Raw genomic sequence first — 14,781 nt, forward strand, 5'->3', positions numbered from 1 at the left:
AGTTCCCATTATTTTTCAGCTTTCCCTTTTCACCTGCCAGCAGATCCATGTGATGCTTTTTGCTCCCTGTAATGCCACGGGCAGCAGCTCCTGCTCCTGCTCCTTCCACCAAGCCTCCAGCACAGCTAGGGACTCTCTGTCTTCCCATCCATGCAGTGAATTAGGAATAACAACCTTGTTTCCCACAGAGGATTGCTGGAGACTTGGGTCCCGCTTGTAAAAGCCTCTGTAACATTCCACAGCAATAATCCTGCCTCAGCACTAAGAGCATCTTCACTGCCACTGTGGGGTTATGGAACTTCCCATAATGACAGCAGCACCAAGCCCAGCCTCTCACCTTTCCCATCACTGCCACACTCTCAGCACAGAGAGGTGAACTCCCCCTATTCCCATGCCTGCATCCCCCAGATGAGAAGCTGGAAGTATTTTAGGAGCTGGGCTGCAAAAAGACCAAATGGCTTGTTTGCATTTCATCCACACTGTCATCATATAAAGTGACCTATACTGTGACAGCTGGGTTTTAATCATCCAAAAAAAACCCCAACCAAAACACAAAAATATGTTTATATCAGTTAAAAAAAAAAAAAGGACAAAATGAAAAATTATAGTTGAAAAAACATGTAGCCATTCTGTCAGCTGAAAAATAGATACCAGTGAAGAAATACCGACCAATCCTCCTCTAATGAATGTACCAGCAAATTTCCAGGCCTGTCATCAGAGCACAAAATGAAAAAGAACTGGGAAGAAAATAGTATTTTGGACAAGAAAAACATTTAGCAGTTCAGCCTCTGGTTCCAGTAAAATGCTTCTGACAGGAAGAGTTTTAAATTGGAACAAACAGGAAAACGATGATTTTGTTCAAAACAGGGACTGTCAGAGGCTTTCGGGGTATTGCAGGAATTTTCCAATAACCACAATCCCCACAAAGAACTTCCCTCTAAGAAGTGGATGGAAAATGAATCAATCACTATTGATTTTCATCATCTGATTGCTTCTCTGGAAGAAAATCAGTCCTATTTAAGCAATTGATTAGTTACCTTAGCAATCACAGGTAAAAACCCTGGCTTTCCTTGCTTCCCTCAAGGCATGCAAAATAGGGATATTCCAGTTTTCCAGCTGTCTCAGGAGGTAGAGCCAATTTTATGTGATCAAAGATGAGTTCTGAGCTGTCACCCACATCTCAGGAGCCACCAGCACCCTCAGCATGGTCCCTCAGAGGTGAGGAAGGCTGAGCCCCTCCTGGGAGTCTTCCTCAGCTGTACCTCCCCACGAGCAGTGCAGGCTGCAGAGCAGAACCCCAGCTCTATTTTCCTCAAATAAAAGCAAGAAAACAGAGACACACAAAGTGCTCAAACAGATTAATCAATAAATATCTGAAGAGGGAGCTGGCAGAAAGTCTAGGCACGATTTGAGCCTGAGATGTGCCTCCCTCTTTCAGGGGAACTGCAATCTGCTCTGGGCAGTCACGGAAGGCTGAGAGCACAGCTCTGCTGTGAAACATTCTGAGTGCTGGGAATCAGGGCTCCAGGGTGGATTTTCTGGGATTCACAGCGTGAGAGTGGCTGTGGGGGAAGTCACTGTGGTTTTCTCGTGCCCACTGTCCCCTGCACCACTGTGGCTCCTGCTACACTTGAGAGGAGCTCAGCAAAACCAAAGATTCTCATCGGGGATTTACCAGCAATACAGAATCATGCTGAAAACCCACTAAGGTTCACCAGATTCTCCCACTGGCACTGATAGCACTGACCACCCCACTTTTGGTGCTGCATGCTCTTTGTTTTTGCTCCTCAGCCCAAGGGGATGATGAAATGAGAGCCATGACGTTCACTTTGATGGAGGCGAGCTGCTGGCTTTCCAACAGGGTAAATAGGGATTCAGTGTCTTTTAAAAAGCATTATTTTTAAAGGAAAGCCCTTTTGAGTGAGGGCTAGAATGGGGTTATTTTCCACATGACCAAGCACCAAAAGGAAAGCAGCAGCCCAGTCCATGCTCTTATCACCCTCCCTGAGTCACCCACTGGATAGATTTGTCACAAGGTGAAATAAGAGCAAGTCCTCAATTTATTATCATTTTCTACTTGTCCTCCTTAATGCAGTTCCTGCCAGGATGAGTTTGCTGTGGGAAAGTGGAATGAAACCAGGCCTTTCAGTTTGCTGCTAAATGGGACTGGGGGGAGGAGGCTTCCAGGGGGGAGGGAAAACCTTCCTCATTAGAAGGGGAAAATGTGCAACGCAGAGTTTTCATCGGATGCTGCCCAGCCTCCCAATTAGGGTGGCTGGGACCAACAGTGGTGTTATTATATGTAACTGTTTATCCAGTGTCACTCAGCCATTGTTTATTTTATGAGCATAATTTATCTCCTCCGTTGTGCTACCCAATTTGTTTGCATTTTCAGTCCACTCGAGTGTCTCTCTTTTATTGTATACATCTTTTGGCCTCCCACCAACCAACTCTCCAAGTTTCCAGGAGTGTCACACAATGGCCAGGCCCCTCCTGCGCTTCATTTTTCGCATGACATTTTTGTCCCCTCATTTCTGTGCTGCCCCTGCCCCTCCCCTGCTGCAGCTCCTCAATGGCTCATGGTTTATTCAACAGCAAAGCTGAATTTCTCTTTTCCTTCTCTTTTTCCACTTTCCCCTCCTTTTGGAAATAGAGGCTGGTCAATGGATGCCTCTCTGGCAGCTCTGGAGAACAAAGTTCACTTGCAGCAAATCTTTGTGATCGTGTCTCCATAGGGCAAGAGTTTGGTGACCCTGCAGGGGCTGAGTCCCAACCAGCAGCTCACCCATGGGGCCCCCACAGACTCTTGTGCCTCCTTCAGCCATAGAAAGGGACAAAGACTTGTCCTCTGTTAGCTTGTGACAGCAAAGCTTCATCCACACCTCTCCTTGGAGGTGTGAGATGATTCCTCCTCCCTGGAACAGTGGCATCTGTGCTTTGCTCCTACTCCAAACTTCCTGGCCATTTTTTCCCCCAAGTCCTCTGATCTTCTTACTTGTGGGTCTGACTGCAAGGATTAGCTAAAATAGAAAAGTGCTAATCCACATAATGGAAATTCAAATCCTTGCAGCTACATTAAGTAATTTCAAGGAAGTTGAATCTGGCAGGACTCAGAGGTGACTCCAGACAGTGACAACATCTGTGCCTCACCTCTTCCTCCAGCCTGGTGACACTGCAGCAGGAGCATGCAGCATTTTCCTCCTTATTGTAGAAGGACCCTATTTCTGATGGGTTCTGATGAGCTCTCAGCTCTGGCCTATAGCTGAACCTGGGGTTCACTGCTTCATTCCCACTGAGTGTGCCAGGATTGGGATTCTGGGATTTCTGATGGAAAAATCTGGACAGTGTCTCAGCGGCAAACCCTGGAGCTCCATCTGAAATGCCCTTTGTTTAGAGGTTAGTGGCCAAAACTGGGAGTGAGGAAGTTGACATGGCCAAGGGAGGCCTCAGGAGGGAAAAAAGTTGGCAGCCATGAAACCTGGGATACATCTCATGCAAGGAAAGCATCCTACAGGATACTGCCCCACCAGCTCCTGTCACTGTGAGCTGCTCCAGAAATTCATTCTACTTGAAATGATTCACTCAAGTATCCATTCACTCTCAGTTCATGGATTGCAGAGCCTTTATTGCACACCCATATATTTAGCACTGGGATAGTTCTCAGCAGTTCTAACAGCCCTGTCATCTAAGGAATAAAACAAAGAGCCATTATTCATCACAAGGGAGACACAGTCTTTATTGTCTGAAGCCATGGTAGAGTTCTTCTATCACCCTATCTATTCTTTCTCATGTCACACAACTCAGCTTTAAGCTGTCTCAGTGGCAGCCCTGGAGGCCCAAATGTTTTGTAACTTCTCCCAGTGAAGTGCCCAGCTAATGCTGTGTTGGACTGACCACAGGACTGACCCCGAGCTTGCAGGAGCAGGAAGGGAAACCTTTCCAGAAAAGCTGAAAGTGGACATTCATCTCTGCTAAGTGAGGAATAAAAGCCAGGCAGGGTTATTTAAAGATATGGGGAAGCACAGCTACAGGGAGAGATGGATGGAACTGAGTTTTGGACACTGATTATACCCAGAAAATCTGGGGTTTGGCCCTGACCTGATGGCAGAGCTCTGTTGGCTTGGGACACACCAAGCTGTGCAGATCACCTGTCCCAGCCTCCCTGCAGCCCTCCCTCAGGGTTTCCTTGGTGGATCTATGTCCAGCTGGAGGAGCCAGCCTGGTTCTCTGCATCTGGATATGTGGGGATTAACCACATGAACCACCCTCCATCCTGCTTAGCATCTGCCTGACTTGCTCTGTGCCTTTGGGAAAAGGCCAGGTTTGGGGCCACAAGACCCCTCAGGCCACGTTTGGGGCCACAAGACCCCTCAGTGGTGCAGATGAGCCTATTAAATACAAATAAAGCAGCACCATTCCGATAACCAACTACATCTTGGCTTCCTGAGGCTTCAGGAACATTTGAAGCTGTGCCTGTGTCAGCACAAGGAGTAGGACAGATCCCTCTGAGAAGGTGCTGTGCAGGGGCTCTCACCAGTTGTTTGCAGTAAGGCAAATTCATCCTTCCCTTGGATATCTCTGCTCAAAATAATGAGATGGGAAACTTGGAGACCCACAATCCTAAAAAGTGTCAGACATCTGAAAAAAATATTGCACTTTCCCAGCTTTTTAATTTGTTTTAAGGTTGGCAATCACATCTCCAAGCATCCAAGCTCACTTTTCTCCACATGCTCAGACAGCAAAGGGCACAAAACAGCCTGTGAACTCCCATCACACTTCTCCCAGCACCCGCTCTGCTCCCTGCTGAACAGCCAGCAATCTCCCAGGCTAATTAGCCAAACGGTATTCTGCACATATTTAGCATTTCTGAGTAATTAGGATAATCAGATTTCTCCCCTAATTCTGTACATCCACAATGTAAGCAGGTGTATTGCCTTTCCCACAATGATATCACAAGAAGAGTGATGTCTGCCAGAGCCAGGGCTGCCAGCAGCCTGCCAGAGCCCATTCCCATCTCCCACATGGAAATTTGCTAACACATTACCAGCAGCCATGGGGAATTGGGAACTGGGTTCATGTTGGCTAAGCAAGCAGTAGTTCAGATATTCATGCAAGTTATCTAAATGCACAGTCCTCAAATCTGGCCAGAGATGTGGATGTTCCCTTCATCATCCTCCAGGGATCAGCTGCAGGAGCTGCTCTGTGCTGCAGTTGAACAGCAGGTGTTTGGCCCAGAACCTCAGAGGTGTTTTGGGTTCTGGGGAGGTTCTGGGAGTCTGCTCAAGACTCAGGACTCAGGATCTTGGTCATTCTCCACGAGGTTCATCAGCCCATGGGCCTGGTCCTTATCTCTGTGAACCTGTGGGCTGCCAACCACTTATCTGTGGTCTGTGCCACTTCCAAGTTCTCTTGAAGCAAATGACCTTAAATGAAGGTCCAAGACAGTCAGGCCAGGCCAGCTCTTTCTTGTCCTGCTGAGATGGGTCTTGGATTCAAGAGGAGTTTTTTCCTCTAGCCAGCTTCACTCAGTAATTCCTTTAATTCCTTCTCAGGCAAGCAGAAAAAAATTTTTTTTGTTTTGTTTTAAGTGCCCATGAGTACATCCTGGTTCAAGATGCATTTTGATGTGGTGCTTCCACCAAAGTGGGAGTTCTTAAAGGAGTATCAGTGATCCAGCATCTCTCAAAGAAGGAAACGTTGCTCCCAAGCCCCAGAGCACGGAGTTACACTCTCCCAAATATCTGGACCATAGCAGTAATATTAAGCAAAGATCTTACCCCATTCCCTCCACAAAAACACCATCCATCTGCTGAGCTTCAGCTGGAGGAGAAGTTTGCTTGGAGACCTGAGAGTAGAACCCAGTGTACTCTCAACTCAAAGAAGCCATTTCTAACATGCAGGACAATGCTCTTGTTGTAGTACTGTAGCCTAACATCCAAACTTCCTAAATATGAACAAACCTGAGTAAAGCCAGGACTAAAGATTCCTCCTGATCTCCAAGTAGGTCAACCATGCTGGTACTGAGATTGAGCTCTGGTTACTACAGAGGTAATGTTCAGGTGGAGCAGAAGATAGACAGTGACAAGCTGTTAATTGTGGGGAGCCTGTTTATCCATGATGGATGACCACAGCACTCAGAACACGCCATGCAAGGCTACACTCAATATTTTATGAGTTGTGTGTGGGTAATAAAATGCTCCATCCCCTTCTTTAGTGTCCTCTATCTCACCTTCCTGTTCATATGAAACAGTGCTCACAGATGAACTATCCCCAGGGAACAGCACTTGGAAAATATAAATCAGCACCAAATGCTTTAATGGGTCCCAGGCTGTTGTCAGGGTCACCACAGACACAAGGCAGGTCCCTGGTCCCCTGAGAGGTGTCACAGGAGGCATCTTCCCAGGTTTTGTTTATTTGCTGTAACTGTGTATTCATTTGAGCACCTGGATCAATTTTTATAAGGTCTCAGGACTTCAGGAGAAATGAAACTGAACTCAGTACTGTTCAATTCTTGTTCTTTCCTCTTAGCCCAGGTGCCCAGTTGGCCAAATGCTCACCAAGGAAGGGCAGAGTGTGTCCTGTATCATTCTCACCTCAGGTCAGTGATGTCCCAGCTCACAGGGATGGCACAAGGACAGAGCACAGCACATCCAGCCCTCCCAGCCCAGCACTGGGCACTGGGATGGCTCTGCTGCTGAAACGGGGGGCAACCTGTGCTCCCACAGTCCTGAACATCAGGGCTGGGCACACATCTGTGTGCTTGCTCCACTGGTTAAAAACAACACGTTGGGGATTCTGGCTTTCTTAATTTTTGAGCACTGGAGGACAAAAATGGAGGGTCAAAAAAAAAAAAAGGGAAAAGGGAAGAAAGCAGGTATTTTACTGGCCAGAGAGAGCCCGGGGAGCAGGTGGGAAGCTGCCTGCAGGGCTGGCCAGTGACTGAGAGGTGGCAAAGGAAGCTGGCACAGCAAGTCCTGACGTCTGCCCACCTCGAGCAGGTGATGAAGACAAGCTGTTGCCCCAATTCCCACAGTATATTTTCATTAGGCCCACACAGATGGCAGCTGAGGTCACCACTTCCACACCATCATCCTTTCAGCCCAACGGTGTCAGGGAATCTGACATCTCAATTACTAAACCTGGAATCACCCAAGCAGCACCTGATGGACGATGGGGGAAAGGAGATCAGAAAAGCTGTGCTCCTGATTTCCATGAATTCTCACCTTTGAGAGAAAATCTGGGACGTGTGCTTCCCTGATAAACAACATATTTGTGTCCAACGTTCTGACACAAAAGCAGCTGTGCTAAGAATGAGCCACAGACACCACAAAAATGGCAATTTAGTCCTTGTGGAAAATAGACCAAAAAGCACCCCTTGGAAAAGATATTTGATGTTAATGAGCTACAGCAAAGTCAAGGGAGGACATATTGATCTTGCCCCAGCAGAGATCTGCTGCTCGCTCCTCCATAGTCTGTGCAGCCTCAGAACACAGAGCAAAATAAAATTTCTGCCCTTCACAAGGACTCTCAGATGTGGGGCCAGGGCTTGGCTAAGGCAGGAGGAGCCAGAGTAACACCACCATTGACTTTCCTGTGCTCAAGGTGAGGCACAATTCTGACATGCTGGTGAGAAGCAGCAACTCTGCTGAAACATCATCTCAGAGAATTCTGCCAGATATTTCAATAATTTCAGTTTTTCTCCTCCCTATTATTACCACCTACTCTTCTACTATCACTTTACTACTACTGATTCTCAACTTTCTACTCCTGTTAATCCATACTCTTGTAATCCCTACTATTATCCCTAGCAAGAAGAAGGTGAATTAAGATTCTGACTCTTACCAAAGTTCAATAAACAAATAAAGCAGAAGTTGTTTATTCTTAGTCTGAAATCTCATGAACTTTAAGGTAATATTATGACTCTGGAACGATTATGAAACATCTCAGATTCCAATTTCCACAGGGCGTTTATTCATTGAGCTTCCTTCTGCAACAAAAATACCCCAAACCTCTGTGAACAGATGAGTCACTGCAGCAAAGCACCACCCTGAGCAACACCCAAACCTGTGCTTTCCCTTTGAGGACTTTTCTACTTAAATCCCACCATGAGCTGGGTTTGGGGGAGCCATGATAATGTCAGAGATATTTGAAAGGTGAGAACATCCAGGGTACACAACCCCAATGAAAAAAACAACAACAACAACAAACCAACTTCTTTTTGGGGAGACTTTTTTCAGAAGTGTTTTCAAGCTTCTGTAAAAGTTCAGAATATTTGGGGTTTGGCACAATAAACACCCCCATCGTTTTCAGCAAACTACCAAATGCCAGGGTATTTTCTTCCTTTTTTTGCCCAGAAATGTAATTTTTCCCTCCACACGTTCTTTAGACAGGGACGGGGTGAAGAATGTGCTGCTTTTGAGACAAAAGTTTCCACTTGCTTGAAAACTCTCTTTCTACCAAACTGAAACATAGACACAACCTGTGCAGTTGGGTGTGCTCATCACATCTACTACAGGAGGAATGGGGACAAAGGGAATATTAAATCACAAATTATCCCTGGTTTTAGGGGGGGGTTAACAAGCAAGAAAAGGTTCAGTTCTACTGACCTCAAACCCAACGTTTTGTTAATGGGATAGGCAATGCTACAGCTGGGGCACTTGCTGCTCACTGGATAATAAGCATTTTTTAAAGTGCTCAAAAAGCAATGGGCTAGTCCAGGGTTTTCCTGGAGGAAAAGAGATCACAATCTGGCCTTTGTTATCCAGTTTGTTCTCCAAGAGTTCATACTTGAGGGCCCCTGGAGCGGATTCTTGGAAGAGCTCCACTTTGCACCCCAGCCAAAATGATCCGAGTTTCCATATATTATTAACACACAATGGAGCAACGTCAGCTCCCTTAACCCCACACCAGCCAGAGGGAGAGGGTCCCCATCAGGGAAAACTTCTCCTTCTCTTCTTCTGCTGAGAGGAAAAGGGGAAGCCAAAGGAGCAGAGAGTGACCAGGAAAAATCAGAGTGGTCAACAAAGACACTGTGTCAGCTGAAATAAAACCCCAGTTAACTTCAACACCACCCTCTGCCCTCAGCTGCTTTTTTGGCTTGGCTTTGGCCAAATTTCATTCCTGGTCTGAGTGGGTTTGGTTAGAGGACACAGTTCCTGTGAGTCATCTGCAATGTCCAGCACCACCATAGGAAAGGCGGATGTGGGGAGCCAGGAGACCTGGGCACGTCAGAAACACAGACCCCAAACTGCTCCTCCCTTCTTCTTCCCTTGTGCTGCAGGGTACTGACTCCAGCTGCTCAGGAGAAAACGGGGGAAGAAAAGAAAAATCTCATACAAAAATGTAACTTTTGTAAGGAAAGCTCCACCACTCCAAAATTAAAAATGTTTGCCAGCACAGCAAACATTTGCCAGCACATTTTTGACTTTTTGCCAAGATATTCTGGCTAAAACTTAGGAGAAAAAGTCAGGATTGTCTATGGAAAGCAGATACTTCTCATGAAAATATTCATTTAGTCAAATCCCCAGGTTTCTACTGAAAGTCAGCTTCAGTGGAAAATGCTGACGAGCTCTATTATTGGCACAGCTTTAATTTTCCTTTGTCTCCAGACATGGAGAAGACAGCATCTGTCAAACGTAGCCTTTAGTCTTACATTATTATTTAGCCTGGAGTATTGTTCAAGGACTTCAGGATAGGTTTGAGCCATCACAGAGCTGGGTGCTGTGCACATCCACCAAAGATGGCCCTTTCCCTGGAGGGGTTAGAATTTGAGCATAAGCCATGGAGAAGATAAACAGCTGGGGAGAGCACAAGGTAATTTTGGAGGGGTCCTGAGCAGTGTGATGAGCAAAGGGACGCTGTGCTTGCCCTTGCACCTGCTCTTCCCCCCAAGGCTTTGTGCTCAGCCACACGGCAGCTGTGCAGGCTCACAGCTCCCTCAGGGCAGCCTGACTCTGCCCTGGCTCCAGAGGCAGCTGCAGACGAGGGGAGAGACAAGCCCTGCTCCCCTCTCCCAACCTCCAGCCCAAGTCATTTCCACTGCCCCCGGACACTGCAATCCTGTCTCCTCCTCTCCCTGGAGAGGGACGTGCTCTGCCACCCTCCCCTGCAGCCCACGGGTGCTGATGGATCAAGTGACAGAGTCAGGATCACAGGATGGTTTGGGTTGGAAGGGACCTTAAAGCCCATCTCATTCCAACCTCCTGCCATGGGCAGGGACACCTTCCCCTGTCCCAGGCTGTTCGAAGCTCTATCCAACCTGGCCTTGGACACTTCCAGGGATGCAGGGGCAGCCACAGCTTCTCAGGGCCTCACCACCCTCACAGAGGGTGAATTGGGAGAATTTCTTCCCAAAATTCAATCCAAACGTACTCTCTTTCAATTTAAAACTATTTCCTCTTGTCCTATCACTACATGTCCTTGTAAAAAATCCCTCTTCATTTTTGCCCAGATCCGGCCTTTCCATGGCATCCCACTGCCAGTCTGCCACACTCCCCTTCTGCCCTCGCTCCTCAAGTGCCCTGCATCATTTTATGCCTTGATCAAACCAATACAACCACTTCAAGAGAGTACTTAGAGAAGGATCTGTGCTGGTTTCAAATAGCTTCCAGAACTGGTCACCCTCTTCTGTAAGAGATTAAAAAGAAATCACTAAGAAAGGAGCAAGGCAGAAAGAGAGCACGAGGAAATAAATAAATAAATGTATATAGTTACTTTTGGTTAGTCTCGATGTGCAGTCCCGTCCCAGGGCGCCTTGTTCTGTGCTCATTTGAAGTATTAGTCACTTTTTCCATTAGAAGCTGTTATTCTAGGGGGATTTATAATGTATCTGTAAAATTGTCTCCAGGCTTTGCTCAGCATCTGAGCTCTCAATCCATGGACAGAATGTAAAGAAACTACAGTTGTTTGATTTATAGGGACAGGGCATGGGGAGTGAGGGAATTTTTCCATGCTCAGTGGAAATAAATTCACATAGTGCCTCCGGTGCACAGGCACTTAGTGCTCCAGAAAATTCACCAGTTGGGTGCAATCTCACACTGGCCGAGAGGAAAGCAGCAAATCAATGATTATTTAATATCTACCCTGCCTGAGACCCAGCCCTGGTCTGTGGCTCCTCACCAGGAGCCACCCAGCCCACTGGTGGGTGTGACAGCCTCATTCCACTGGGGTTCAGAAATCCTGCCCTTGGCAAACCTTTTGCAGTTCCAATTCCTACAAGGGGCATTTCTTAACCCACTACAGAAGGTCCCTGACAGAGAACCTCATGATTTTTTCCTGGGGAGGCATATGGCTCATTTAAACTTTGCTCTTGTTTCTTAATGTGCACCTGCCCAAAGGTTGGGAGGGATGAGGAAGGGCAGGTGGTTTGCTGTAGGTGACAACAGCTCCTGGATGGCAGAGTTGTTTGGGCAAAGCAAGAATGGAGAGGTGACAACCCCTTTGGGAATCACAAACCCTGGAAAAACACCCCACCACCTTGCTGATAATCCTCCTCCACGCCATCCATGGCTGAGGATAAGCCCTTTTGCAGAGTAGCCCTGACCTGGGCCAACTTTCACCCAAACTGCTGCTGGAGGTAGGGCTGGACTGGGAAAAAGGGAAGGATTAGGGACAAGGATGCACACCAGGACAGAGGGAGGGAGAGCCAGAACCTTCTTGCAGCTTCCCCGCAGCACCGCTCAGCAAAGCACCGAGCCTAACGTGGACGCTTCAAGGAAACAATAATCTAAAATTGGAACACGGCAAATTATTTATTCAAACTACAGCCTTCCCTTCCCCCTTGATTAGCAAACCGCTGGGGAGTCAGCCCTGATTTGCTTCAGACAGATGCGAACTGCTCTCCTCCTCTCCCTGTGCCACGAGGCTCAGCCCGTGGGGGGCTCCGGAGCTCGTTGGTATTCGCTTTGTGTAGCAGCTCCTTCAATTCACACGTTGTTCTGCTCTCCGGCTGGAGCACAAACTTTTTCTTTGGGAGCACACACTGCAAATGATGAATTTGTTTGTTTTCTGCCTTTTTTTTTTTTTTTCCCAGGGAAACATTTAGACTGCAGTGTGCAAACACTTCCCCACACGCTCACTCAACTCCTTGCACCTAATAATAAAACAATCTATATATGAAGCATTGCAGCTCAGATCCCTGATTCGAGTTTTTTTTGAGGGTTGTTCACGTTTCCATTCATCATTTATATAAAAAGCCCTGTGAAGCTTTGAGGAACAGACACAAGAACATGTAACAGATCTCAGAGGTGTGCTGCAGAACTGATGTGGGAGATCCCAGCACCGAAATCCTCTCCCCACTTAAGTCAGAGGCAAAACGTCCACACAAGACAAGAATTTCACCCCTGGGACTTCAGCAGTGGGAGACACAGAGCTTGGAAACAAACAGGGAAGGCTGTGAAGGGTTCAAAGTATCAAATGAAGCTGAGCAGAGAGACATGAGAGGAACAAAGGAAGTTCACGTCATTATAATTTATTGATGATCTTGGCCTGATTGCTTCAGTGTTTTGTCTTAGCAGAGCCCACCCTGGGCAGCAGCGAGTCCTGCACGTCACAGCCGTGTGGATGTGGAAGTGGTGTGATGATTTACAGACAAAGTTCGCTTAATTAAATAATAAAGTAAATAAAAAAGCACCATGCTGGATCTCACTCTCACCCAAGCTTTGCTGGGAACTGGCCAGAATCTCCTGACCTCACCCCCACTGGAGTGCAGCTCCAGAAATTCCCTCACCATAGTTCACATTTTTCCAGCTCTACCAATTCACCCAGCAAGTGCCATGGGAAATTGCTATGGCTGAGGCATCCAAACTTGCTTAAGAATGAGCCAAACTGATTCTTTTCTTCAAGGAGGAGGGTCTTAAGGAAAATAAAATGCTGGGGGTTCTTTGTCCCTGTATCTTGGATACAAGAAAACTCCCACGCTTGTCAGAAATCAGAACAGCACCAGCAGCTCATGGCTTTTTCTTTTTCTCATTCCCCTCCTTTTTTTTTTTTACCCCAGTGTGTGAGTGTGTGCTTAGACCAGGATGACATAGTGATGGGTTTAAGAGACAGTGAGTGCTGAGACGCCAATTTCTAACGTAATACAGGGTGCAGCCTCTTTCTTGTGTGATCACGGGTGAAAAATCAAAAGAAATAATCCAGGAGACTAAATACACTCCCCAGCCATTCAACTCACTCATAAATATGCTGAGCAAGACGCTTTGTGCAAGAAAACCCCATCACTTCTATTCTGCATTTTGTTTAACGATGAGTCAAATCCTCCACACTCATCTTCCGACTGTGCTAGTCTGGTTCACAGGGGTGCATTCCCACCGTCTTCCCTTTCAATTTTAGGCTGATGGGTGTCATTTCAAAACTAGCAGGTTCCCAGTTTTCCTCTCCCACCTTCAGTCCTGTGCCTGTTCCCTGACTCTTTGCAGAAAAAGAAACGTTGCCACAGCACCCAACTCCAAAACAAAGAATTTTAACTAAACTCACCCCTTGGCACCAGTAAACTATTCAAAAGAACTTTGCAGGAAGCCTGCCCTTTCCTGCGCACTGCTAAAGCTCCAAAATAAAGCAAATTGGGGAGAAGTCAATGAAATTAAAACACTAGATGCTGTCATTTCCTTTTTAAGGCTGGAGGAGCCCTGGAGCCCATTAGCTATTGACAAGAAGGGGACCCTCCAGATCCAGCCTGGATGCGCAGACACTCAGGGAACAACCAGACCTTTGTTTATCATCTGTGCAGATGTCATAAGGACCAGGAACCCGCACCCGCCAAGGACCGACCCGTGCCCACCAGGGACCGCTCTCTGTGCACACTGGGGAGTTTATTTCTACATAAATACATGCGTATTAATAGGCACATTCTAAGCACTTCATCCCGAGGAGGTCTGAAACAATTCCTTCCAAGCCAGCACAAACCCCAGCAGGGTGGGATGCTGGTGGCCAGGGTGGGATGTGGGTGGACGTTTCCATACAACAGGCTGAAGGTACCGGTGGGTTTTGGCACGTATGAAGTTTGGTTTGGTTTGCAACATCGCCACCGAGCCGCCGGGACTCCTCTCACGGAGTAATTTCCTTCTTTTTTTTCAGTTGTGTTTTATAAGTTTTATTTTTATTTTATAATTTATAAGTTTTATTTTTATTTTATAACTTAATAATTGAAAACTACTTCTGTCGTTTTGGTTGTTTTGGGGATTTTCCCCCCTTTTTCTCTTTTCTGAGTTTTAAGTATCGGTAAATCCCCCCCGGCGCAGCACGGCGTTCCCGGAGCGCAGCCCGACATCCTTCCACCTTCGCTGCTGCTCCTCCAAGTTGCGGAGGAGCGCAGCCCTGCCCGGGGCAGCGCTTTTGTTCCCGGCCCCGTCCCGCCGAGCCGAACCCGCAGGTCCCCGCGACCCCGAGCGCCTCCACTCACCAGCTGCAAAGTGCAGAGGAAGATGAGGGTGCAGCGGCCGGTGCAGCATCCCATGGTCCCCGAGCAGCGGGGGCAGGGCAGGGGCAGCCCGGTGGCCGCGGCCCCGCCGCCGCGCTGGGGCTCCGCGCTGCCCGCTCTCCTCCGCGCCTCGGAGGTCGCTCCGAGTGTCGCTCGCTCGGTGCCGGCTGCCGGAGCCCCTCCGGGAGCCGGGGAGGAGGAGAGTGGGGCCACAGCTTAAAAGGGCAACGCTCCGGCAGCGCTGCCGTCCCGCAGGCTGGGCGGGCAGGCGGGGCGGGGGCTGCCGCCAACGCCGGGATGCGCCCCCCGGGCCCCCGCAGGCGCGCTGGGATGCTCCGGCCCCGGCCCCGGCCCCGGCCCTC

At 47.9% G+C, this 14,781-nt stretch overlaps 1 protein-coding gene across 4 annotated transcripts in view; it reads right to left on the bottom strand.

Moving 5' to 3' along the window:
* The window catches only part of NKAIN4 (sodium/potassium transporting ATPase interacting 4), a 50,132-nt gene extending 35,351 nt beyond the window's left edge, over positions 1-14,781 (bottom strand). For 3 of the 4 annotated variants that reach the window (XM_014873927.2, XM_088174783.1, XM_088174784.1), the window contains exon 1: positions 14,402-14,740. In XM_014873927.2, the coding sequence (XP_014729413.1) occupies positions 14,402-14,455 (54 nt within the window). In that variant the 5' untranslated portion in view covers positions 14,456-14,740. Of the gene's footprint in view, positions 1-14,401 lie in introns of all 4 variants that reach the window. The other variant, XR_001402918.2, reaches the window with a different exon arrangement.

This window comes from Sturnus vulgaris, chromosome 17 (genome assembly GCF_052056855.1).
Source record: "Sturnus vulgaris isolate bStuVul1 chromosome 17, bStuVul1.hap1, whole genome shotgun sequence".
NCBI classification, from domain to species: Eukaryota; Metazoa; Chordata; class Aves; order Passeriformes; family Sturnidae; genus Sturnus; species Sturnus vulgaris.